Source organism: Megascapheus bottae, chromosome 8 (assembly GCF_031878675.1).
Source record: "Megascapheus bottae isolate mThoBot1 chromosome 8, mThoBot2.hap1, whole genome shotgun sequence".
Classification (NCBI taxonomy): Eukaryota; Metazoa; Chordata; class Mammalia; order Rodentia; family Geomyidae; genus Megascapheus; species Megascapheus bottae.
The window spans coordinates 32,919,796-32,946,503 of record NC_143516.1 but is presented as its reverse complement, the minus strand read 5'-3'; the positions used below and the strand labels follow the sequence as shown (position 1 = coordinate 32,946,503).

Here is a 26,708-nt window from a genome sequence, read left to right as displayed (position 1 = left end):
AAGATTAACCATAAGGGGGAAAAAAGAGAAAAGAAATAACTGAATGTAGTACATTAAGAAAAACAATCACAAAGATAAACCTCTTGTTTCCATAGCCAAGAGTTCATTTTGTTTAGTCTCATCCTATATGGCCATATGTACATAGCTTTTGAGCTCTTGTGATCCTCTGCTAGGAGAGTCCTAGATGTGTACTAATTATTACAAATGAGGAAAACCATGGAGCCTATGTTCCTTTGGGTCTGGCTTACTTCACTTAATTGTAAAACATTTTTCTAACTGAAAAGTAAATAATGCAGTCTTCATAACATTGGGGACTTAATATCTTTCTGAAGCTTCATAACTTCATTTTTTTCTGTCCCTGATTCAAATCTGAGCTGGGGCAGAAGGTTAAATACATTTAGAAAAGCCAAATTATTTTCCAATTTTCTTTTAATATTTTATTTTATTGACGGGGTGATGAAGCCAAATTTTTTATTGGAACCCCAATACATTTGTTCCTCGTTTGAAAGGACAAAATAAGAAAAACCTTCATAAGATGGTGGCTTCGTATGCTTCAGGTTGAATGTATATACAATGTGAAGTCAGCCAGTGCAGTTTCTCTGTCATTCCAGGATTATAGCTAAGGGCAAAAGGCCTTGAACTTCCTTCCTTATTCTACATGTGGAACAGTGGCCAGTTTTTGGATACAACCACCACTGGAGGTAAAGTAGTCCCATTGTGAGGGGGTGGGGGTGGGAGAGAGAGTTGAGAGGAGGGCTAGAGAGGTAGGGAGGGAGAGAAAGATTTTATCGGTGGGATATGCCTTGTGAAATGTGTTGGGTCTTGGGCAATACCTCCCCTCCCCCCCGGGGAAACATGCATTAAGAAAGGAAGAGCTTGAGCAAGAGGATCAAAAATCGTACAGTACTGCAGGGGAGGTCTGGCCTGGAGGAAGTTTAAAGACTGATAAGTGTGTAAAGGGCAGATTCAGGGCAGATGGGGGATGACATTAAATAGCACGAGTGACTGAAATCAGCAATCATATGCATTTACTTGTTCCTGTAAGCATGACATAACTGTGTGTGTGTGTGTGTGTGTGTGTGTGTGTGTGTGTGAATAATCACATCAGTGGATATCCAGTAAAGATCCCCGCTTCGAGAAGGCGTGTCTCTGAAACATTACTGGCGATCTTCGTTTTCACTCTGCAAAGAGTTACCATCTGATGGGAGGATGAGCCAAGGAGACGCTGTCTGGGGCGGGGGACACTCATCTTTGGGGGACACTTGGCTCCTGGAGATCCTGGTCGATCCCCAGCCCTCAACACTTGTCTGAGGGCTGCTTTCTATGCTGCGATTGTCTGGCATTTGTAATTTCCAATCCACTGAGGTCACTTTTACTCTTCCGGACACCAGTCAGGCTCACCATGGGGTCCCAGTGCGGTGTTGACACGTGTGCCTTGGCGGGACAGGCCAGCCCCGGCTGCGATTCGCCCTCCTCACCCCCAGGGGGCGCACGGGGCCGGGCGCCCTCCTAAGTTGGCAGGCGCAAGAACTCCCGGAGCCGCGCCGGGCTCGGCCACATCCTCGACCCAGAGGCCGCGTCAGAGTGGTCGAGCAGCCAATCAGAACCGTCCATGTATCAGCGGGGGCGGGGCCGCCGAGGGAGGAGGAAGATGGCGGCGGGGGCGAGGTGAGGTGTTGGCAGTGGCGAGGGCTTCGGTCGCGGGGGGTGGGGGGGACGCGGGGCGATGGCCCCCGCCGACAGCCGGGGCGGATAAAGAACCGTGGCGCCGCGGGGGCGGGCGGGCGGGCGGGAGCATGACGAGGCTGTACGAGCTGGTGTGGCGGGAGCTGCAAGCGCAGCTCTGCCTGTACCGCGCGCTCATCTCGCGGCTCCGCCTGCACCGCGCGCTCACCTCGGGGCTCCGCCTGTGCTTCGGCACCTGGAACTGGATCTGGCGGCGCTGCTACCGCGCGGCCTCCGCCGCGGTCCTAGCGCTGCTCGGCTTCACGCTCCGCAAGCGCCCGGCGGGAGGCTGGCCTCGTCGGTTCCTGCGGTGGCCGCGCGGGGGACCGGCTCCGGCCGCCGCCCACCCCCGGCTGCGCTGGCGCGCGGACGGCCGGACCCTGGAGAAGCTGCCGGTGCACATGGGCCTGGTGGTCACCGAGGAGCAGCCGGAGCCCAGCTTCTCGGACGTCGCGAGACTCGTGGTGTGGTGTGTGGCCGTGGGGATCTCCTACGTGAGCGTCTACGACCACCAAGGTGAGGCCCGGCCCGGGGAGGGGGGGTGGCGCACGGCCGCGCTCCGGGGCCCGCTGGTTCCAGTCGGTGCGGTCTCCGAGCCGGAGCTTTCGAGGAAGGGAGTTGGGCTCTACTGAGCACCTACTGGGTTTTAAGATTGGGTTCGGTGCGCGTCTTTCCCGGGGTGGAGACGCTTCTCGACCTTGGTAGGACTCGGGTGGAATGGGTGCGAGTTGTCCGCAAAAGAGGAAGGCGAGGCTCGCAAGCATTGCCCAAGGTCACGGGGTAGTCACGGGGAGATTGGAAGTGGAGCCGAGCGGTGCCTTTTCCAGTCTTTACCCTTGGGTTACGCCTTGGGGGTGTCTCAGAGGGGTTGGGGACGCTGCTCATCCTCAGCGCTTCGGGGCGTGGAAGGTGACAGCTCCTGGGCCGTTGGGACCGGGTGTCGTTTGTGAAAAGTGTTGGGAGTTCCAATAGAAAAGGGAGCTCGCCTGGGAGATGTGTGATCCCTGATCCTCGGGGGCCAACACAGGACTTGAGAGCAATTGTCCCTCCCCAAGTTTTGATTCCATAGGGAATTTTTTGGGGGTGGGTGGAGGAATCAGTCGTGGGGCTTGGACTCTGGGGACTGGGCGCTGTCCCTGAGCTCTTCAGCGCAAGGCTGGTGCTCTACCCCTTGAGCCACAGCGCCACTACCGGTGTTCTAATGGTGAATCAGAGATTAGAGTCTCACGGACTTCAGTCGAGCTGGCTTTGAACCGGGATCTTCAGATCTCAGTCTCCTGAGTAGCTAGGGTTAAGGCATGAGCCACCACGCTCAGCTTCCACAGGGAATTCTAAGTAGGAAAACGGCGCCGACCCTGTGGAAACAGGCTCAAATACTGTAGCAGAAGCCATGGATTCTTTGCCTTTCATTCCGTAGAAACTGTTAGGCTTCTGGGAAGAAGGCAAAGTAACTCATGTAAGTGATGGGGAGGAGGTTTTTGAAGGAGAGAATTGTGAATGGAAGGACTTGAGAGGTCACCAGTTCGTGGTGGCATCTGGGCTGGACCTTACAAAGAATGCACAAGGAAGTTGAGGAAGGTTCTAAGTGTGAAGTTTGGATCTCAATTAAATTCTAAACGCCCACAATTTCCTTAATAAAAGAAAAAAAAAGAAAATAGTAAAGATAATGGAGGGTCATCAGTGTGAAGGAAAGAACATGAATGTTTTTACTGTTTTCCTGAACTGTCCAGCGTGTGCTCTAGAGACCTACAACTTGTGTTTTATCTTTAAGTCTTCATCACATAGATTTAAATTTAAGTACAGCTGCCTAAGCAGTCGTCTGACTGCTTGTCATCCTCCTGTAGCCCCAGGGAATATAGTTACACAGTTGCCTGTCTTCTTTAATGATGAGTAAAGTTCAGTTTACTTTATGGAACTGAGACTGACTTTATGGAACTTGCTAAAGAACTTTAGAGACCAGTAGGCTGTTAGGAAGTGCCTAAGGCAACACAGTACTGTCTGGGGGAATCAATGCACCTGAAATGGAAACAAAAGACATTAAGCAATGTGATGGGTTGACTTAAATCCAGGTGACTCTTTCAGTACATTTATCTTTCAATAGGGAAGGAAAATAATAGATCAAGCATCCAAGAACAGATAATATTTCAACACTTCCTTGTTCCTGTAATTCCTGTTATTGAAGTTCTGCTGTGATTCAGACATCCTATGTTATATTTACTTACAAGAAAAATGTTGGTGGTATGGAAGTTTGGCCTAGTGGTAAGAATGCATGCCTAGCATACACGAAGACCGGGGTTCGATTCCTTGGTACCACATACATAGAAAAAAGCTGGAAGTGGTGTTGTTTCTCAAGTTGTAGAATTCTATCTAGCCTTGAGAAAGCCCAAGGACAGTGCTCTTGTCCTGAGCTCAAGCCCAGGACTGGCCAAAAAGAAGAGGAGGAGGAGGAGGAGGAGGAGGAGGAGGAGGAGGAGGAGGAGAAGAACAATAACATTGGTAATGAAAAGGAAGAAGCCAGGTTAAACCACATTTTGACTGAGAACTGAAAAGATTTTGTTCTCAGAGACCTATCCTTGTTGTCTGAGTCATTCATTCAAGTGACAGTTGGGTATGTTTTAAGAAACATATAATATCCTTTACAGAATATGACTTGGTGTCATGCCTATACCAAGTAGTCAGCAGTAAACCCCCAAAGCTGTAAAGAAAATGATCTTAATGTATTCTAGTTTACAATTTGGCATACTTAAACAGAGATGAAGTGTGATTCTTATTGATTGTTCTTCTTTTGTTTAAATATAGAAGTAACAGAGGCATTAAATATGTACAAAATTATATTTGGTATATCTAATAGTACAGCCTGGAGTGCTTGTATTCCCTCTTGTGGAAACTCACTGTAAAGAAACCTATTTCTAAATGTCACCTTTGTGTATAATATGTAGTTTGTTCTCCCCCGCCCCCCACAAGGGTTTAAACCTAAGACCTCATCTTTGCTTGTCTTGCTCATGGATTGCTAGTGCTGTGACACTTGAGTAATGCCTCCAGCCTGGTTTCTGCCAGTTACTTTGGAGATAGTGTCTAGTGGACATTTCTGCCTGGGCTGGTTTTGTGTCTTGATTTTTCAGATCTCAGCCTCTTGAGTACCTAGGAAAGTAGGAGTGAACCATGGGTACCTGGCTTAAATGGCATTTCTGTGTTAGCTCAATGGCAAAGGAGCTATCATCAATTGCTTTTTCATCAGTCTATTCCAAACTGTTCTTCCTAGGTAGGGTCAAGTGTATCATCTGTGTCAATGTCATCTGTGGTCTCACCCTATGTTTGATAGATTCTGGCCTACTTTTTTAGCTTTTGAAATAATTTCATTCTCTTGATTATTCTTTTATTTAACTATAATATTACACATGTTAAAGTAGACTTTTACCTTTTTTTTTTCTTTTGTGCTGGGACAGGGGTTTGAACTTAGGGTCTCATGCTCTCATTTGGCATTTTCCTTTAAAGCTGGCATTTTGCCAGCACACATCTCCACTGTGAGCCACACTGCCACTTCTTGGACTTTTATCTTAGAGGTAATAGTTACTCTTTGTTGAGTTCTTACTCTGTGCCACAATAGTATACAAAAATGCGTTAAATGGAATGGTTTCATAGATCAAGGAATATAATTGAAAAGTCAAGATGTTCTGGGACTGGTGTGCTGGCTTGTAATTCACCTGTTCAGGAGGCAGAGGTAGGAGGAACTAGGTCTAAGGCCTGTCATTACAAAGCATGAGACGGTAGGACTCATTTGCTCTAGAGATGCCAGTATAGTGCTAAAACAAAGTAAAAAAACACAAAAACAAAACCCAAATCCACAGCAAGCCAGTACTTAAATGTAGTAAGGAACAGGTCTAGAATTTAAACCAGATTTTATTTAAAAGCTTTTGTTCTTGAAACTGTGTCTGTGTGTGTGTATGTATGTGTTTACATATGCATGTGTATTCATGTACTGCTTCTGTAGCTTGAACTCAGGCTCTGGACATTGTCCTTGAGCTTTTTTTTAGCTCAGTGCTAACACTCTACCACTTGAATTTTCCAGCTGTTTTGGAAGGCTGTGGGAGATAATAGTCTCATGGACCTTCTTGCCCAGGCTGTCTTTGAACTGGGCTAGGTTTGAGCCATGGTTCTCCAATTTCATCCTCCTGAGTAGCTAGGATTACGAGCATGAGTGCTAGGCTTGTTCTTGAAACTTTTATATTGTGTTGATGAGAGTATGATCACAGTATAGTCATTTCCGATGCTATTAATGATTCTATTGGGTCATCTTCAAGGCCTGATAAAGTGGTACTTATTTATAGGTGATAGAAATTACGTATAGAAATATCCCTAACTCCTGTTCCCCCCCCCCAAAAAAAAAACCTCCTGCCCTCCCCCCCCAAAAAGTTCAAACATTTATTTAAAAAATTTAAAAAAAGAGTCAGGTACTGGTGACTCCTGCTAGTAATCCTAGCTTAGTCAGGAGTCTGAGATTTGAGGATTGTGGTTTAAAGCCAGCCTGCTGGAAGATCTTGAGATTGTTCTCTCCAGTTAGACACCAGAAAACCAGAAGTATCACTGTGGCTCAATTGGAGAGAGTGTTTTGAGCAGAAGAGCTCATAGCTCCAGGCCCTGAGTTCAAGCCTCACAACAACAACAAAAAAAAAAAAGAAAAAAAATAATAAAAAGAATTAAAGGCAAATACTTTACCTTATAACACTAAAAGAAACATTCTGAGTTATAGGACACTTTAAATCAACTCAGTGTAATTTTATGGAGCTCTTGCTCTGTGTTGAGGTATTACTCAGAGAAGCAGAGTCTGTGATGATACTTTCATTTTTAAAATGTGCCAGGGATGTTGCTCACAAATAGAACATTTGCCTTGTACAGGAAGCCCTAGGTTAAATCCCCAACATTGCTCAAGCAAACAGAATAAAATGTGCAAGCAGAAGCTGAGCAAATTCATATGTCTGGTTCATTTTCCCTTGTGCTACAGGCCTAGGATTTCAACCCAGCACCCTTCCCATTTATTTTGCCACCATTACACTATTTAATTCCCTGCTACTTTGTGCCAACTTTTGTATAACTGTGAACTATCCAGAGGCTGTCCCTTGACATATAATAGTTTAATGATTTAGATTTATTTTGTTATGACTAAAGTGTTCGTGTAATGTTTTAATAGATTTTAAATAACTGTTCTGTATGTTTTCTTCTCTGATAATTCCCATCTAATAGTTGGGTTGGTAGAGAAATTAAAATGAAGGTAACCATTGAGTGACTTACATAACTGTCTAGGTAAGAAAGGGGAAAAAGCCAATTTGAAAAAGATATATTTACAAAAAATTAAAAAAAAGATATATTTACATATAAATGTTTATTCAGTTTTGTAGCTGTGTAAGTGCTTTATAACTAGGAGAGATTGTTTCAGTGTTTTTCTCATGTGCTTCCCTGTGCCCTTAAAAATATTTCTTGTTAGATTATCTTTAGAGATTCTGTTTTTATAAGAATTAAAAATCAGTAAAAATTTTAATTTTGGATTATAGAGTTTTTAAAATATGTTTCACATGAATTTTAAAATAATCCATGTATAAGTACAGACAAAATCTGTTGACTACATATTTGTTTAATTAAACTTGCTTGTTAGTTGTTTCTCTCAATTTGAAAAGGGTTTGTTTGATGACTTTTTTTTACCCAGATAATGTGTACATGCTTTAGTATAATGTTAGCTAGAACAATCACAAAATATCATTTAGTTTAAACAGGTGTAAAGATTTTAGTGGATTCTAGTAAGGAACCTGAAAGCACTACATACTCTAGTACTATCTGCTCTCTTCTGAAGGATTTCCTGCTCCGGCTCCCCATGAGACTACATATGCTTAGCTTTCTTCCTGTCTCACTTCCCATTCCTCATTCCTCCTGAGCCTTTTGCCTAGGCTCCCCTGCTTGGTTTCGTTTCTCAATGTGATATACTAGAGTTTTAGGTATATGATATCCTTGTCTTTCTGCTCAGCTCTACCAGTATAACCTGCGAGTAGCTATAAACCCTTGGGTGTGGCTTTCTGGATTCCCTTAGTAGTAATTTGCACACCCCTGTCCCAGACAGTCTCCCAGTTTTGTGATTGGAAGTATCATCTGTGTGCTGACAGGAAGTTTTGTATCTCCAGCCCTTATCTGTTTCACAATTTAGACTGTTCTAAATATCTAACATTGAACACAGGATTATTTTTCTCTCAAAACTGGTTTTGAGGGCCTAGATATGCTAGGGAAATGGTCTACCACTGAGCTATGTCACCAGCCCTGTGTCACTTTTATAACTTCAGAACTGAACAAAGTCAGAAAACATTGTTACTCACTTTTCTTGTTAAGTAATGCAAGGTTAAAGTAACGATGGGACTGGGTATGTGTTATACAAGTGGAAAAACAGTTGATTTAAAAAAAAGTTGCATGGAGGGAATGGATGCATATTGGGCAATATTAGTCAGTTGAAACTGTTGTGTTATAATTGGTAAGCTTTGGGGCATTCCAGTGTTTTCATGGAAGTCTTTAGGACATATTCATATTGTCTTACTGGATTTTATGTATATAGTATATGTAATCCATACTACAATTTAAACATTTTCCATTTTCTTTTCTGGTGGTACTGCTAAAACTTGGAACTTGGGGCATTTAGCTCTCACTTTCCTCACCCAGCCCCACCCTGTGGCTAGCGCTCCACATTTTGAACCAGTCTTCCAGTTCTGACTTTTCACTAGCTAATAAAAGTGTCTTGGATTTGTCTGTCATGGTTGGCTAGACATGTGAGTCGCTAGGATCAAAGGTGTAAGCCACTTCATGCAAGGCTTAAAAACAAGCACTTAGCTGGGCGCCAGTGGGTCATGCCTATAATTCTAGGTACTCAGGAGGCTGAGATCTGAGGATCGAGGGTCAAGGCCAGCCCCAGCATACAAGTTTGTGAGACTCTTATCTCCTGTTAACCATCAGAAAACCTGAAGTGGCATTGTGGCTCAAGTGGTAGAATGCTAGCCTTGAGCTGAAGAATTCAGGGACCGCAGTTAAAGCCCCACTGCTGACCCAAAAAAACCACTTCTTTAAAAAAAAGAAAAAAATGTATGTCCCCTGCATTTGGGCCCTAAACTACATAGCTAATATTTGTCAAGAAATATCAAAGAACACTATAGGCATTGTGAGGTATAGCTCCTAGAATGATATTTTATTTCATGGAAATTAGAGACTTTGGTACACAAGAGCGTGTGCACGCACGCACATGTGTGTGTATTGAAAAGTAACTTTTTTCATTTATCTTTACTGTATTTGTGATGTTCACAGTTGGGAATTGAGGCTCCATGAGATAGTTGTAGAGGAACAGAACTGAAAATTTCTTAAATCACTCTTGGAGAAACTGGTCTTTGATTCCCACCAGGTTATTCTTTTTTTCTTTTTTTTTTTTTAAACCAGTTCTGGGGCTTGAACTTAGGGCATGAGCACTGTTGTTGGGCGTTTTCCCTCAAGGCTAGCGCCCTTCCACTTGAGCCACAGCACCACTTCAAGCTTTTCTATGTATATGGTTCCAAGGAATCAAACCTGGGTCTTCGTGCATGCTAGGCAGGCACTCTACCACTAGGCCAAACTCCTGGCCTTTTTTTTTTTTTTTTTTTTTTTTTGCCAGTCCTGGGCCTTGAACTCAGGACCTGTTAGGAATCATGTGGACATAATCTACTTTTTTTTTTTTTTTTGGCCTCTAAGCACTTAGCAGAAACTGCACTTCAAATTTTTTTTAACGTTTTATATAAATCAGCCAAGACCAAAATTGAAAATATCTTTATGAAAGTCTTCTATAGGACTAGGAGTGTAGCCTAGTGGTAGAGTGCTTACCCAGCATACATGAAGCCCTTGGTTCAATTCCTTGGTACCACATATACAGAAAAAGCCAAAAGTGCTGTCTGTGGTCAAGTGGTAAAGCACTAGCCTTGAGAAAGCTCAAGGCCAGTGCCCAAGACTGGCCAAAAAAAATGGGGAGTTTGGCCTAGTGGTAGAGTGCTTGCCTAGCATGCATGAAGACTGGGGTTTGTCCTTGGTGCCACATGTGTAGAAAAAAGCTGGAAGTGGTGCTGAGGCTCAAGTGGTAGAGCTTTAGCCTTGAGAAAGTCCAAGGACAGGGCTCAGGCCCTGAGCTAAAGCCCATGACTGGCAAAAAAAAAAAAATTAAAAGAAAAAAGCCCTTAATAAAAGATTCTTGCTGTGCCTCAATGTAATATGCTTCCACTCTAACAGAATTTCTGCTTGTGTGTAATCAATAAAAGGCTGGGTTTGTGTGTGTGTGGTTCCTGGAACTTTTTTGTTTTGTTTTGTTTTGCCAGACTTGGGCTTTAGCTCAGGGCCTGAGCACTGTCCTTGGACTTTCTCAAAGCTAGAGCTCTACCACTTGAGCCACAGCATTACTTCCAGCTTTTTTCTATATGTGGTACGGAGAAATCGAACCCTGGTCTTTGTGCACGCTAGGCAAGCACTTTACCACTAGGCCGAACTCCAGCCCCTGGTTCCATTTCTATCTCAGTTTCTCCTTTGTGGTAGCTCTCCCCTTTCCATTGTCTCTCCAGATTACATATGGAATCCTGTGGTAGTCTGCTGCCTATCCTTCCCTATCCTGATAACTAAGAACATTCAACTAAAGGTTATATTTCCATAGATAGCCATGTTGCTCATAAGTAGTGGGTAACCTATTTGGTAAAAAGTATGAAATAAAAACTAGAATTATTTGCTCAGTGTTTTCTTCTATCGTTTGTGTCATAAACATTTGTCTTTCAATATTCTAAACTGTACTTCTTAAGCATTCTTCTTTTCTGTATATAATGTCCTATTCTTGTCTTTTGTACTTTGAGTTCATCTCAGCTCAAGTCTTGCTTCTTTGGACAAATGTTTGTCTGTCTAAGGAGACAAACACATATATGACCAGATTGGTATTTGTATGCAGTTGGTTGCTCTATACACAAATACACATGCACACTCACACTCTCATGCACACCAGGTTAATTTTTTTTTTCCAGTTATGGGGTTTGAACTCTCGGCCTGAGTGCTGTCCTGAGCTCTTCACTCAAGGCTGGCAGCACTTTATCATTTAGCCACAGTGCCCCTTCCCATTTCCTGGTGATTAATTGGAGATTAGAGTCTCATGGACTTTCCTGCCTGGGCTGACTTTGAACCTCCATCTTCAGGTCTCAGCCTCCTGAGTAACTAGGATTACAAACATGAGCCACCGGCACCCAGCTACCAGGTTAATTTTTTTTTTTTTTTGCCAGTCCCAGAGCTTGAACTCAGGTCCTGAGCACTGCCTCTAGGCTTTCTCAAGGCTAGAGATCTACCACTTGAGCCAAAGCACCACCTCTAGCCTTTTCTATGTGTGTGATACCAAGGAATTGAACCCTGGTCTTTGTGCCTGCTAGGCAAGTACTCCTGGTCCCATACCAGGTTAATTTTTGAACTAATATGAAGTCATGTATGAGCGCAAAGTAGAAACACTTGTTAAAGATTTTTTTTTTAAAAGTGGCTATGTCTTTTATCCCAGTTAAAACTCTATATTGTCACATAGTTCCTTTGTCTTTCTCAGCAACTTGCTAGTATGCTACTTTTTGGGGTTGGAGGATCAAAAGCTGCAGAGTGTAGTGGATTTCTGTGATTTTTTTGAATTTACAATAGTCGCTTCAACTTTAATCATATTATTTCTTCTTAGGACTAAACTAATGAAATTGAGGCAGCAGTATTTAATGCACAAAAAAAAATTCAGAGAAAATAAGAGACTGAAAAGAAATTTTTTTGGACAAGTCTATAAGGACATTAGGTCTTTGTTTCTTAGTCTGTAAATAAAAATTTCATGTGCAGGAACTTTTTTTTTTACATTTTCTGAAAGATTTTATTAACACTGATTTTTACCTCATATTTCAAATATCATGTTTAACAAACAAGTATTCAAGAAGGGAATCTATATGCAATCACTGGCACATAGATTTTAGAACATAATTAAAATTAAGCTGAGTATGTATGTCATAGATACATATCAGTCCATATAGTATAACATTATGTCTATAGAGTATATATCCCATCATTGATTTTTATGTTTATGTAGTTATATCTCCAAGACCATTTCTATAACCTTGGGTACCCAAATATTAAGTCATTGCTCTTGTACTGTTTGGATCTAATATTTACATATCAAAGAGACCTTGTGTCTTTTGTTCCTTTGGTCTTGGCTTATTTCACTCAACATGATTTGCTCTAGTTCCATCCACTTCCTAGCGAATGCCATTATTTTTCTTGTCTGGTGGCTATGTAGAAGTCCATTGTATAAATATACCACATTTTCTATATCCTTTCATCTGCAGTAGGGCATCTGGGTTGTTTCCATCGCTTGGCTATTGTGAACAGTGCAGCGATGAACATGGCTGAGCAAGTCTTATCATATCCTGGGTTATGTTGCTCAGGGTAGATGCCCAGGAGTGATATGGCTGGACTGTAGGGAAAGTTATATAAGGCGAATGCTTTCAAACTTTTCAGCTACCCTTTTGAAAATCTGAAGTCCACAAAGCTTCATCCCCATATAGTGCATGTCCAAGGGATTTATTTATTTTATTTTTTACGTTTCTGGCCGTTTTATTTTCAATGTATTGAAAAAGGTGCTTTAATTTTATTTAGCAAGCAGTTTTTAGTGATTTTAGGAGGCAAGTCAATTAAGTTCTTTTTTTTAAATATTTTTTATTGTAATCAATAAAAGGGTTACATGATATTTGCCAGATAGAAGGTACATTAATCCAACAGCTCTATTCATGAGCCTCTTAAGGGAATCTTGGCCTTAAACTAAGAATCCTCTTTCCAAGACCAAGTTGAAATTTTTAAATCTCTATGAAACTTTCCTAATCATGAAAACTCTACCAGTCCTTCCTCTCCTGAATTCCAGTGAAGTGGTTCAATTGATTATTTTCTATGCAATACCCTATTTGATAAAATAATTAAACATGAAACACAATTCCAAAGCATTCTTGGAATTGTATATACTTTAGCATATATTTCTTTGATTAGTCAGAGAATATAATAAATCAGGCCTTCAGGTATTCTAATGGATATTTTGTTCTTTCCACTCTAGTTTTTTGGAAAGACATCTGATGTCCACCAGGTAATTTAGAACTTAAAGGTTCTGCAAGGCCTCTTGATCTGTTGAAGGTTTACTGGGGTAGTTGTCAGAGTGGCTGGCTATGGAATTTCTAATTATGAAGGAAACTGGCCATGTTGAGATATAAGGGCCTTTGGAGGGACACTACAGGACTGGCACTTAGTTCCAGATTGTGGCAAAATGGTGATGGTAACAAGTGCATTCTCAGGTGTCCACTTTCCATGTTTCCTTTTAAAGCTTCTTTCCTGACATTGTGCACAGCATTCCATCCCCTAACTGAATCACTACCCTGGGAAATCTGTACTGTAACTTATTTGACCTTAACCTGAAAAATAGCCTTTTACTAGGTTTTCTCCTCTCTTCTCCCCTCCTCTTTCTTCCCCTTCCCTTCCCCCTTTCCCTTCTTCCCTCCTTTCCTCCCTCCCTTTCTCCCTTCCTTCCTTCTCTCCCCCACCTTTTGTTTCATTTTGAGACAGGTTCTTACTAGGTAGCTAGCTCAAACTTATACTCTCTTGTCGCCACTTTGCAAGTACTTGAATTACAAGTATCTGCCTCCACACATCTGCTATAAATTCTCTATTCTTTATTTGGGGACTATTTACAATAATATTTTATCATTAATTATGTAATGAAAAACTTTGTTTCCTTCCAAAGATAGTCCAGGACTAATAGTCTAGATAGTCAGATGTAGTAGAATGGACCAGCAGCAAGGGCTATCAATATATTACAGGTAGCCAGGGAACAGTGCTCCTCAAGCTAGCCTGGGTGACAGAGCCACTGGACAAACAGACGCGTTCTGCTTATACCACGGACGTTATGATGCACCATCAACAATGACATAGTTCACCCTGGCAGGCAAACAAAGAGCAAGGTTGTTAGCAGAAACCGTCATATGCAGAAACTTTTAAATTTTTGTGAAGGTCTTCAGTTTCTGTCATATTCAATAGACCACTAAGTTAACAGTTGTCCTTTTTTTTACTTTAGCCTGAAGCCAGACTCTTGTCCTAACTTGCTTTGTTTCCTTGTTTTCTAGATTTTTCATTTAGATTTAGTCATTACTGTTTCATTTGAGATTTTTTTTCATTTCTGGATAGTGTTATATTCATAACAAGCATCTATTAATCATTAAAGAGGGGTTGAATTAACCTACTTGTGATTTATTTGCTTTTAATTTTCTTTCTAAGGAATTTTCAAAAGAAATAATTCCAGATTGATGGATGAAATTTTAAAACAGCAGCAGGAACTTCTGGGCCTAGATTGTTCCAAATATTCAACAGAATTTGCAAATAGTAATGAAAAAGATGATCAAGGTAAGCATGAGTATAAGATTGAATATGTGCCATATGAAGATGTGTTTTGGGCAAATTTTATCAGTCATTTTTCTTTCATTTTGGTCTCTATTGTCAATATCTACAATTACTTTCCTCTTATTAAAGTATCTTTTTTTTTAAGAAAAAGGTAAAGTAATAGTTCACATTACAAAGTAAAGACACGTTAAAATATTTTTATCAGTCAGATTTTATAACGTGTTCAGCAAAGAGAATCCAAAGAAATAAGTCAGGAAATTAAATGACTTTAACAGTCTAGAAAATGTTTTCATGTCTTGAGGTAAAAATTTAGTTTTTGGTTTACTTATTTTGATGCTAATAGCACTAGAGTTTCTTCTTAGGAATTCATGTTGTCTTCCACCTCAGCCATGTCCCCACCCCTACATTTTTTCAGGTTTTCTGCTTTCTTGTCTTGGCTACCCCTCGTCTTTGATCTTCCATCCTCCTGGTCTTCCTCCCTATACCTCCCACATAGCTGGGATTACAAGCATTCACCATAGCATTTCACTAATCCACACACCCCACAAACCTGTGTGCTCCTCTACCTCCCGTGTGGCTAGGATGATAGGAGTGAGCCACATGCCATATCTTTTGCATATTTTGCACTGCTGCTGATAGTTACCTGCTATCAGAATCCTAGCTCCACAGAATATGCATTCATATGCATTCCCTTTATTCCATTTTTCTACTGACTACTGTGATTGTAGATGGAATTTGGGGTACATGGGTCCTGTCAGAGGAAAGTAGTTAAAAGTATGCTTTGATATTGAAATTGAAGAACTTAACTGTGTAAGAACTGTATTTTTTTGTTTTGATCTGAACTCACTGTTTTGTGAAACTGATTGTGAAACAAATATGGAAGAATATATGTTTCAGAGTACTTTATTTGTTTTTCCCTACAGTTTTAAATTGCCATAGGGCAGTGAAGGTGCTGTCCCCAGAAGATGGAAAAGCAGATATTGTGAGAGCTGCTCAAGACTTCTGCCAGTTTGTAGCCAAGCAGCAAAAGAGATCCACAGACTTGGATGTAGATATGTTAGACAGTTTACTTAGTAAGTCATATTGTGCTTTTAGTTTTGTCTTAAAAGAATATAGTAGTATGCTGGGCGTGGTAGCTTATACCTGTAATCCTAGCTACTCAGGAGGTTGAGATCTGAGGATCACCATTCAAAGCCAGCCTGGGCACTGAAGTCCCTTAGACTTTTATCTCCAGTTAACCACCAGAAAACCGACAGTGGTGCTGTGGCTCAAGGCTTTAGTAGCCTTGAGCTGAAGAGCTCAGGGACAAGGCCCAGGCTCAGAGTTCAAGTCTCACAACCAACCAAAAAGAAATACATATATTTTTTCTTTCATACTATAGAAAAATATATATTTATATATTTTTTATTCTATGTTATAGAATATATATGTATTTTTTCATGCTGTATATGTATATACATATATATGTACATATATACATATATAAAGCCTGATTTTTATTGTCATTCCCTTATAGTTCTATATTGAAAGAACATTTTTTATTAAATAATTTATTATAAACATTGATTTTTACATCATATTTCAAATGACATGTTTAACAAACAAGTATTCAAGAAGGGACTCTATATACAACCACTGGCACTTAGATTTTAGAACATAATTAAATTTAGGCTGAGCGTTTGTATGTCATAGATACATATTAATCTATGTAATAAAACATCATGTCTATAGAGTCATAAATTTTTATGTCTATGTAGTTGTGCTTACATTTCCAACACCATGTCCATAGCATTGGTTCTGCAAATATTGAGTCCTTGCTTTTGTACCATTTGGATCTAATACCCACATACTAAGGATACTATGTGCCTTTTGTTCCTTTGGTCTTGACTTGTCTCATTGAACATGATTCGCTCTAGATTCATTCACTTCCCTGTGAATGTCATTATTTTATCTTGTCTGTTGGCTATGTAGAATTCCATTGTGTATATATTATATATACCACATTTTTTTGTATCCATTCATCTGCAGTAGGGCACTGGATTGTTTCCATCACCTGGCTATTGTGAATAGTGCAGAGATGAACATAGCTGAGCAGGTGTCCTTATCATACATATACTGGTTATGATGTTCAGGATAGATGCCCAGGAGGAGGTCTATTTTCAGTTCTTTAAGAAACCTCCACACTGCTCTCCAGAGTGGCTGAACTTGCTTACAATCCCACCTGTAGTACAGTAGGATTCCTTTTTCTCCACAACCCCGCCAGCATCTGTCATTGTCTGAGTTCAAAATCTTGGCCATTCTAATTGGGGTAAGGTAGTATCTTAGGGTTGTTTTTATTTTTATTTCCTTTATGACCATGGATGATGAGCATTTTCTCATCTGCTTTTCGGCCATTTTAACCTCTTCTTTTGATAAGTCTCTCTTTGGTTCCCTTGCCCATTTAGTGATTGGTTTGTTGGGTTTGGGGGATTAGTTTTTTGAGTTCTCTGTAGATACTGGATATTAAGCATTTGTCTGATGAATTATTGGTAAATATCTTTTCCCAGTTGGTTGGCTGTCTTTCTACTTTAGTAGCTATGCTTTTATCTGTGCAGAAACCTTTTATTTTTAGGTAGTTCCATTTATTGAGTCTCTCTCCAATCTGTTGTGACCCTGGGATTCTGTTCAGGAAGTTTTTGCCTGTGCCTATGAGTTCCAGTGTCTCTCCAACTCTATCATGTAGCAGTTTCAAGGCTTTGGGTCTGATGTTGAGGTCTTTGATCCATTTTGAGATATTGCTTGTGCATGGTGAAAGGCTAGAGTCAAGTTTTAGTTTTTTGCATGTGGCTGCCCAGTTTTGCCAGCACCAATAATTGAGTAGGCTGTGTTTGTTCCACTGTATATCTTTGGCTCCTTTGTCAAATACAAGTTGACTGTAGGTATGTAGTTCTATTTCTGGATCTTCTATTCTGTTCCATTGATCTTCTTGTGTATTTTTGTGCCAATACCATGCTGTTTTTGTTATTATGGTTCTATAGTATGTCTTTTTTTTTTAACATGTGAAAATGCTTTTCAAATAATGATACTTGTAGTCTGCTTGCTTCATGAGGACATAATGGTCAAGGAAAGAATTCTTGAACATTTGTAATGACAAATATTCCTGGAATGAGGAATCCTAAAACTTGGACTAGAGCCATATGGTAACCTTCAGGTAGCCTATGGAGAAGTGTAGTGTTGAACCCAGGGGATGTAAACTTGAGATGAAAATATACACAGTAGTTACAACTAACTCATTAATGTGACATAAGGAAATATTCAGAATTCCATCACTTCCACAAAGTGCCTTCTGACTATATCCAGTACATACTTGTTCCTCCCAAACCTGGAAACTACTGGTCTGCTTTCTGTTTATTAGAAAGTATATGGAGGCTTTTGTTTCTCCTTCTCCTTCTCCTTCTCCTTCTCCCTCCCTCCCTTCCTTCTTTCCTCTTTCCCTCCTTTACTGTGCCACCCCTTTGCCCTCCCAGGAAAAAAGAAACAAAACAGAAAACAAACACCAGTAACAATAATACCACCAACGGAAACCTCACATATCCATTTACTGGAATTTGTTTCAATAAATAGTATTTTAAATGTTCCAAGAAATTACACATTTTACACATTTGTGTTCTTTCCCTAGGGTGATCCTCCTTTAGTTTGACTGTGAATGCCTAGAGTCCTGTATAAGTTATCATGTCTAGTTATATTTTAGATTTAGCTTCTACATATGACAGAAATCATGTGCTGTTTGTCTCTCTGAGCTGGGCTGACTTCTCACTGGTAGCATGATTTGTTCTAGTTCCATCCATTTCCCAGAAAATGACATATTATTCTTTCTTTTTTTCTACCACTTGAGCCACAGAGCCACTTCCAATATTCTGGTGGTTAATTGGAGATAAGAGTCTCAAGGCCTTTTGTGTGCCTGGGCTAGACTTGAACCGTGATCCTAAAATCTCAGTCTCCTGAGTAGCTAGGAATACAGCATGAGCCACCAGTGCCCAGCTCATGTTATTCTTTCTAATGGTTGTATAAAATTTTGTTGTGTATAAATACGACATTTGTTTGATCCATTCTTCCACGATAGGACATCTGGGCTGTTTCTATAACTTGGATATTTGCTGCTGCTTAAAAAAAATTTTTTTTTCAGGGCCAGGAGTTTGGCCTAGTGGTAGAGTGCTTGCCTAGCATGCACGAAGACCCAGATTTGATTCCTTGGTATCACATCATAGAAAAAAGCTGGAAGTGGTGTGTGGCTCAAGTGGTAGAGCTCTAGCCTTGAGGAAGTCCAAGGGCAGTGCCCAGGCCCTGAGCTCAAGTCCAGGACTGGCAAAAAACAAAACAAACAAAAACCTTTTCTTACTTGTACATTGAACATTGAACCTAGGACTTTGACTTTGTGCATGTTAGATAGTAGATGTTTATCTATTATCACTGAGCCACAGCCACCAATCTCAGTCTGGTTACTTCACAGTGAAAAAACACTGAGTTCTATTAAGATGGTATGAAAAATAATTCGTTGGTAGACTGAAGATGTGAGAAGCCATTAGAATGTGGGACCTTGGATTATAGCTCCACATCCATCATACCAATGATTCTTCTAACTTTGTTTTTAAGTAGTTGAAACATACATGTCCATTTCTCATGGAAATGGACAGTTCTCATGTGGAAACCCGTTTATAACATAGATAAACATATCTATGTGCTTGTTCAGATTGGGAATAGATCTTATTCTCCTTTTAGATTACTTAGGCTTTAGTTAGGTAACACTGAAAACATGTGTACCACGTACTTAGGGGTTGATTTTTCTGGATAGTTAGCTGGAAACTATAAGGCGAAGGTAAGGGTTTTATTGTGACATCACCACACCTGGAGACATATTCCAGTCAACTTCATCTCACTTCTATCACTTTTTTTTCATCCTACTCCCCTTAAAACAATTTCAGCAAGTTTCATTGTTATATTTTCACATATTCACATATGCTTATGTTGACCATATTCATCCTCAACCCTCTTAGTTAACCGTTGTGGTCCTCAATATGTGGGCAACTTTAGAGTTTTTGTTTTGTTTTTTACCACTTGCGGCTTTTTCTGAGTATGTGGTACTGAGAAATAGAACCCAGGGCTTCGTGCATGCTAGGTAAGCACTGTACCACGCTCCCAGCCTTGGTAGTCATTTCTTTTTCTGTGTAGGGACTTGCCTTACTTGTTAATTCTTGTTCTTGTTTTCTGGGCAGTTGGAATGTTTACTGGTTTGTTTATTTTTTAAAATTTATTTAGTATGGGTCCTAGGACTTGAACTCAGGGCCTAGGTGATGTCCTTGAGCTTCTGCTCAAGACTGTTGCTGTACTTTTGGCATCTCTTTTGTAGCTTATTGGGGATAAAGTCTTACAGTCTTTCCTGGCTTTGAACCATTATTCTCAGATCTCAGCCTCCTGAGTACCTAGGATTATAGATGTGAGCAGTGGGTGCTTGGCGGAGTCACTGGTTCCCCGCGTCAGTTCTATTTAGAAAATTATTATGTTTGCTTATAATTTTCAGAGTTGCCTTGTTTTCAAGTTTTAGACTCAGGTTTCATGTCTTATTTGAAGTTGTGAAGTGTGAGAGATGAAAGATGGTAATAATTTTGCTTCTTCCTTCCCTATTTGAACTCCTTTTCTTTCTCTCTCTGTCTTTATGACTCTAGCATTATGTTGGATAAGAATGGGAGAGTGGACACCTTTTCTTATTACTGACTTTAGGGAAAATAATTTCATTTTTCCCCTACTTAATAGGATATTGCCTCTAACTTTGTTTAGTGTAACCCTTTTTAAGTTTACATACTTTTTTTTTTGTCCGAGATTAAGTAATTTTTAAAGGTCATTTTCTTTGAACTAATTTGGTCCTGTGGCTACCATCAGCAGTTATTCCTCAAGAGCAATGCCTTTCCCAGGAGCCAACATAACACTCGAGTATTTATAAGGAGCATTTACCGAGTTTAGTGTGGGACTTGTGTTTTCTTCTTTATTTGACAGTTCAATTAAATGCAGTTAGGAGAAAATGTCCACATTTGCACTACATATAGATATTAAAGTATACATTGAGGCATGGAATGGGAAAGACAAATATTCTGAAGAAAATAGATATATAATACATAAGAGGCTAACTCAACGAATTTTTCCTTTCAGTTTTTTTTTTTTTGTTGTTGTTGTTGATGGTTTTTTTTTTTTTTTTTTTTTTTTTGCCAGTCCTGGGCTTGAGCTCAGGGCCTGAGCACTGTCCTTGGACTTTCTCAAGGCTAGAGCTCTACCACTTGAGCCTCAGCACCACTTCCGGCTTTTTTCTATATGTGGTACCTAGGAATTGAACCCGGGTCTTCATGCATGCTAGGCAAGCACTTTAACCACTAGGCCAAACTCCCAGCCCCTGTTGATGTTTTTAAAGCAAGCAATGCGTATTAACCTCATGTGTGCATTTTTATTTCCAAGGTACGAATGGTTTCCCTGATCCTGATTTGGTATTGAAGTTTGGTCCTGTGGACAGCACATTAGGCTTTCTTCCCTGGCAAATCAGATTGACTGAAATTGTGTAAGTAATGACTTTATTCTGATTTGGCAAGTGATTGTTGAGCCCACTACTGTATTAGAACTGTTAGGATTTCCCAAAGAATATATAATACCACTACTCTGGAGGCTGAGATCTGAGGATCAAGGTTCAAAGCCAGCCAGGGCACAAAGGACTTGAGACTCTTGTCTCCAGTTAACCTCTATAAAACAGGGAAGTGGGGCTTGGCTCAAGGGTAGGGTGGTAGGCTTGAGCCTAAAGAGCTCAGGGGCAGTGCCCAGGCAAAGTTCAAGCCCCATGACCCACACAAGAAAAGAATTTATCCTAAATTAAGGAAAAGTAATAATGAAAAGAATGAAATTGTTTATTGAGATAGGATTTGCTGAACTGTTTTCTTCTACTACTGGGATTTTGTAGCGCAAAGCCTTGTGTTCACTTAGCTGACGCCTTACCACTTGAGCCATACCTCCAGGGCAGCCATTTTCTAAAGGGCCTATAGGATTGTCTGTTAGAAGATTTATTAAGCACTTTACTAGTTGTAGTAAAAGTTAGAGAATGGGTAACTTTTTTTAACCTTAAATTATGGGGGTGAAGAATATTGTTACTGAAAGGAAAGGAGGAAGCAGATGGGGCATTGAAGTTTGAAGAGGATGTGGGTGATTTTGAGCCATTGTTTATAACTGTGGGAGAGCTGAATTTAATTATTTGAGATCATCAAGGTATACAAAGGGGTCCTTCAAGAAATGTAGAAGCTGAGAGGAAGGAAAACTGTATAAAGAGGCAGAAGAGATAACAGTGTGTGAGGAGAAATGGGGAGGAGACCTGTTGAAGATTGAAAGAAAGTAAAAGGAGAATCTCTGAACTACAGAGAGTGTATGTTACCTCTTTCTTTTAAGGATTCATAAATCATTTCAGGTGTCTCTTAGATGGGCTCCTAGAGTGGCAGTATTGAGCAGCTTGTGAACTTGAGGGAAGTTCACTTGAAGTTTGGAGGGAAGGGTGTGTTTTAGAACAGATAAGTCTTCTCCTTCCCCCACTCTCCCCCCCGTCCCCCAGGTCATGGGGCTTGAACTCTGGGCCTGGTGCTGTCTCTAAGCTCTTTAGCTCAAAGCTACTGCTCTACCACTTTGAGCCACAGCGTCACTTCAGTTTTCTGGTGGTTAATAGGAGATAAGAGTCTCATGGACTTTGTTGCCCCGCTGTCTTTGAACCTTGATCCTCAGGTCTCGGCCTCCTGAATAGCTAGGATTACAGGCCACCAGCGCAGGCTCGGATAAGATTTTTTTTTAAATCTATATTTATAAAATGGACATTTTATTGTGCATTGAAGATTTGAAGAAGTGACAGAGAATTAGTGTGTAACAGGCTTTTCCATGGACCCCTGTTCATCTGTTTGCCATTGCTCTCATGTTACATTGAGGTCTGTACTCTGCTAAATAGAACACCAGGGTGCCTCAGTCATAGATGGGAGATAGAGATCAGGCTTGTGGTTTAAGGCCAGCATATGCAAAAAGGTTTGAGACTCCCCTCACCCTCTCTTCTAAAACAAAAGCTATGTGAATTGGCACATGGGAGATCAGGCGTTTATGGTTCAGGGCCAGCCTGAACAAAAAGTATGCAAGACCCTGTCTCAATCAATAAAAGACGGGGTTCAGTGTTGGTTACCTGTCATCTCAGTGTGGGAGGATGAGATCAGAAAGATTGTGATCCAGCCTGGGAAAAATGCAAGATTCAGTTTCAAAAATATTCCATACAGCCCCAGAAGCATAGCTCAAGTATTAGAGCTGCTGTCTAGCAAGAAATGAGGCCCTGAGTTCATTCCACTCAGAGATAGGAGTGTTCGCTGAGATAAGACTTGTTATTTGATGTTATTGAGAGATGAATAGGAATTAGGAAATAGGTAGTTTGTTGCAGAGTTTCTAGCATTTAGAGGAAGGATAGATTAAAGGCATAACTAGATGTTGTAGTAGGAATTATTTGGTTATAGTTTTTTGCAGTGTGGAGGCTTAGGCTCAAGCCCGGTGCTTTCTACTTGGGTACTTTCTACCTTTTGCTGTAGACTATTTCTCAGATAGGGTTTCACATTTTGCTCAGGCTAGCCTTGAACTAGTATCCCCCTCTGTAGTTGCAGACAGCAATCAGTACACTTGTCTGGAATGCTGAATGTGACTCTTCTAAATTGACCCCATGTTTACCTTTGTTACTAACTGGAATTCCAAGCCTCACTGTTAATCTGTATTAAAGTTTTTTTGTTTTTTTTTCTCCTGGTAATTATTGACAAATAACATGAAGGTGATCTGGGGAGTCTTTGGCTGTGTGAACAGTTGGAAATGGTGGGGTTGAAGTTTGTTGTTGGTTACCTGCCAAATAACTTCAGTTTGTGAGGATGCTGTAAGGCTTTGCCCTGTGTTCAGCCTGGCCTTTATAAATTATTCAGATACTTTAACCAGAAAGTTTTGTTGTTTTCTGCCAGTTGAACTCATGACCTCATACTGGTCTGGCTTGTTTTTGCTTACCTGGGGCTTCACCACTTGAACCATAGCTCTAGTCTGGCTTTTATCTGGTGAATTGGAAATGGACTTTGATGGACTTTGCTGTTCCAGCTGGTTTTGAACCTTGTTCTTTCAGATTGCTAGTCTCCTGAATAGAATTATGTTGTGAGTCACTGGTGACCATGAATTTCCTAAAGTGGGTTTGTGTGAGGTCCTTCATTTATAGATCTCTAGTTTTATTTTCATTTGTGGGAATTGAACTCTGGTCGTAGATATTATACCTGAGCTCTTCAGCTCAAGGCTGTCGTCCTACGCCTTGAAGCCACAGTGCCACTTCCGGTTTTCTAGTGATCAACTGGAAATGAGTGCCGGGCCTGCTTTAAACTGAGATCCTCAGATCTGAGCCTCCTGAGTAGCTAGGATTACAGCACCCAGCACAGCTCTAGTTTTTATTAATCCAGGCTTTTGCTTTGATAGATTATGAATCTGACTCACTACAGATGCTTTTCTGTTGTGGAAAGAAGGGAAGATTCTTTTTTGGGGGGAAGGAGCAGTCCTGGGCCTTGAACTCAAGGCTTGGGCACTGTCCTTGGGCTCTTGGGCTTTCTCAAGGCTAGAGCTCTTCCACTAGAATGGAGCCACAGCACAGCACCATTTCTGGCTTTTTTCTATATATGTGGTAGCAGGGAATTGAACCAGGGTCTTTGTGCATGCTAGGCAAGCACTCTACCACCAGGCTAAACTCCTGGCCTGGGGAAGATTAGTTTTTATTTAAACTTTCACAGTGGGTTTTTTTGGCCAGTCCTGGGCTTTAACTCCTGGCCTGAGCACTGTCTTTGGACACTTTTTCCTCAAGGCTAATGCTCTGCCACTTGAACCATAGTGCCACTTCTGGCTTTTTCTGAGTATATGGTAATGAGGATTTGAACCCAGGGCTTCGTGCATGCTAGGCAAGCACTCTACCACTAGGCTACCCTCCCGCCCCTGTTTTCAGTGTTTGACAGTCTCTTAGAAATGTTTTGTCATTTCAGCTTAAGATTTATAATCATTATTCTCTTGTCCTCCTCCCCCCCCCCCCACGCACAGTTCCCAAATTACAGTGTATCATCTAATTGTCTTTCCCCTGTGCTTTCTTCCCAGCTCTTTGCCTTCCCACTTAAACATCAGCTATGAGGACTTTTTCTCTGCCCTTCGTCAGTATGCAGCCTGTGAACAGCGTCTGGGAAAATAATGATCCCTGGTTGCGCAATTTTACTTCAGGCTTTTGGAGAAAAGGACTCAAGTGACTCTGATGTTTACAAAGCACCTATGAAACCCTGCATTCACCTAGTTCATATTCCTCATAATTTATCAACAAACACAAAAAAGTGTCTTACTTGAGAGTGAATGAGAGAGAGCGTGTGTGTGTGTGTGTGTGTGTGTGTGTATGTGTGTATGTGTGTGTATGTGTGTGTATGCGCATGGAAATAAACTTATAAATGGGGGAGTGTCAGAACGAAGTACACAAATCTGCGACTCGGAGCAAATAGCAGCCATGTTTTAGGAGCTGAGATTTCAGATTAAAGAATTCAGCCCTTGCCACTTCCCTGTTTCTGTGGGGAGTGGAGGGAATGATTGGAGCTGTCTTGGTTGTCGTTTGGGGTTGAAGAAGGAATACCTTTTGTCCCGTCTTTTTCTAGTGACCAAACTTTTATTTTTTAAAATAATATATGGACTTGTTAAATGGGAACATTCTGAGTTTGAGGAGCTTTAGAGGAATGAAGTTGTTCAAAGTATCCTCACTGTCAGGCAGAGGGAATACCTGTCTTCAGCTCTCCGTCCATTTCATTTCTTTATTGTAATTCAGGTAATGTTATCTGAGAGTGTTGCTCTGGTGTCTGTCCTGTGGGGTGGAGATTATTTGAAAAAGAACTCATACACTGAAATATAGAATTAAAATTTTTGCTTATTGAATACTTACATATTGAATTAGTCATAATCAGATTAGTAAAGCAAATGTTGATCTTAAAAGTCAAGGTAAAAAAATTCTCCAAAAAAGGAAAGTAAGTTTTAACTTTTTATTTTTTATTTTTTATTTTATTGTAATTGCCAGATATTTGCCAGATAGAAGGTGCATTAATTCACATACATTGATACCCTTTCACATGTCTTGGTACCCATTTCCCTCCCCCTTAACTTTTTTTAATATAATGAATAGTATCCATGTAGTGCCCAAAGTTAGTTTAAAAATAAGCCTATATTTTCATGAACTTTTTATTTAAAATAAACATTTGACAAATTACCAAGGCATTTATTTTCCCCTCTCCCTCCCCTATAGTAACTGGTTCCTCTTTGGAATAACATTTGGGAGTTTTATTCATGAAATCCCAATGGTAACTTAGTATAAAAGAAAAATACAATTGAGCCCTACGTAGGAAATAAGATTTTACCAGAATCTGCAAATACTTAATTTTACATTTTCTTTTTTATGGAAGAGAAAGCACTGGTTCTGTTATTTTTAAAATGAATAAGTGATTTCTTTAAGTATTTTATTAGTATTCCCTCTTGCTGATCCTTCAACAGAAACTATTTGTATTTGATGGATGTTTTTCCAAAAAGAATCTTATCAAGAAGTATACAATGCTTATGCACATTTAGAATGGATTAGCTTAAATTCTAGGTCTCAGAAGTCTGCAAAATAACAGTGGAAGTCTGGATTTAGAAAGCATGGTCTGGAATTGCTTGCCAGATTCTAAAGTGATGAAGAAAAAAATGTTTCAATGTTGAATTACAAAGCCCCATTTATGATTTTTAAAATATACTTGAAATAAAGATGATTAAACTAAATATTGGTCCAGTGACATTACTTTCCATTTCATAGTTGTTGCACAACTTTTTGTAGTGTCATAAATTTATTGCCAAAATTTTGTGTGAAATTAGAACGTAACTGAACTTTGAGAATTTCCCATTTCTGTTCCCTTTAGTGATATCCATATCTTCTTGAGTTTATTTTGCAGGGGGCGAGTAAAGTTAATTGATATAGGCTTGATAAGAGTGCCATTTAGAAACTTTCTGGAGTGCATAGTTTTAAAGAATTAAATCTGGGGCCGGGAGTTTGGCCTAGTGGTAGAGTGCTTGCCTAGCATTCACGAAGACCCGGGTTCAATTCCTCGGTACCCCACATACATAGCAAAAAGCCGGAAGTGGTGCTGAGGCTCAAGTGGTAGAGCTCTAGCCTTGAGAAAGCCCAAGGACAGTGTTCAAGCCCTGAGCCCAAGCCCAGGACTGGCAAAAAAAAAAAAAAAAAAGAATTAAATCTAATGGTTCTTATTGAATTGAAGAAATTTAATGTTTGTTATAATAAATCTAATCAAATTATCCATTGAGATGTAGCCCAAGTCCTGAAAGATTTGAGTTTTTATGCCTTTCTTTCATTTTATACCAGTATGCGCACAGCAAAAATAAACGGACATGACTAA

At 40.4% G+C, this 26,708-nt stretch overlaps 1 protein-coding gene across 1 annotated transcript; it reads left to right on the top strand.

Moving 5' to 3' along the window:
• Positions 1-1,652: 1,652 nt before the first annotated feature.
• On the top strand, positions 1,653-26,425 carry Nus1 (NUS1 dehydrodolichyl diphosphate synthase subunit). The gene is made up of 5 exons (XM_090338223.1): positions 1,653-2,241; positions 14,077-14,202; positions 15,123-15,272; positions 20,683-20,782; positions 24,391-26,425. Exons 1-5 carry the CDS (start codon positions 1,797-1,799, stop codon positions 24,479-24,481), a joined length of 912 nt encoding a protein of 303 aa, XP_090194349.1. The 5' UTR covers positions 1,653-1,796; the 3' UTR covers positions 24,482-26,425.
• The last annotated feature ends 283 nt before the right edge of the window (positions 26,426-26,708 follow it).

Bases quoted from the DNA above. Each gene is read 5' to 3' on its own strand.
- Nus1 (XM_090338223.1), top strand. From the start codon at position 1,797: ATGACGAGGCTGTACGAGCTGGTGTGGCGGGAGCTGCAAGCGCAGCTC. The intron at 2,242-14,076 runs GTGAGGCCCGGC...TTTCTTTCTAAG, and splicing joins GAGCGTCTACGACCACCAAG to GAATTTTCAAAAGAAATAAT. The intron at 15,273-20,682 runs GTAAGTCATATT...TTTATTTCCAAG, and splicing joins TATGTTAGACAGTTTACTTA to GTACGAATGGTTTCCCTGAT.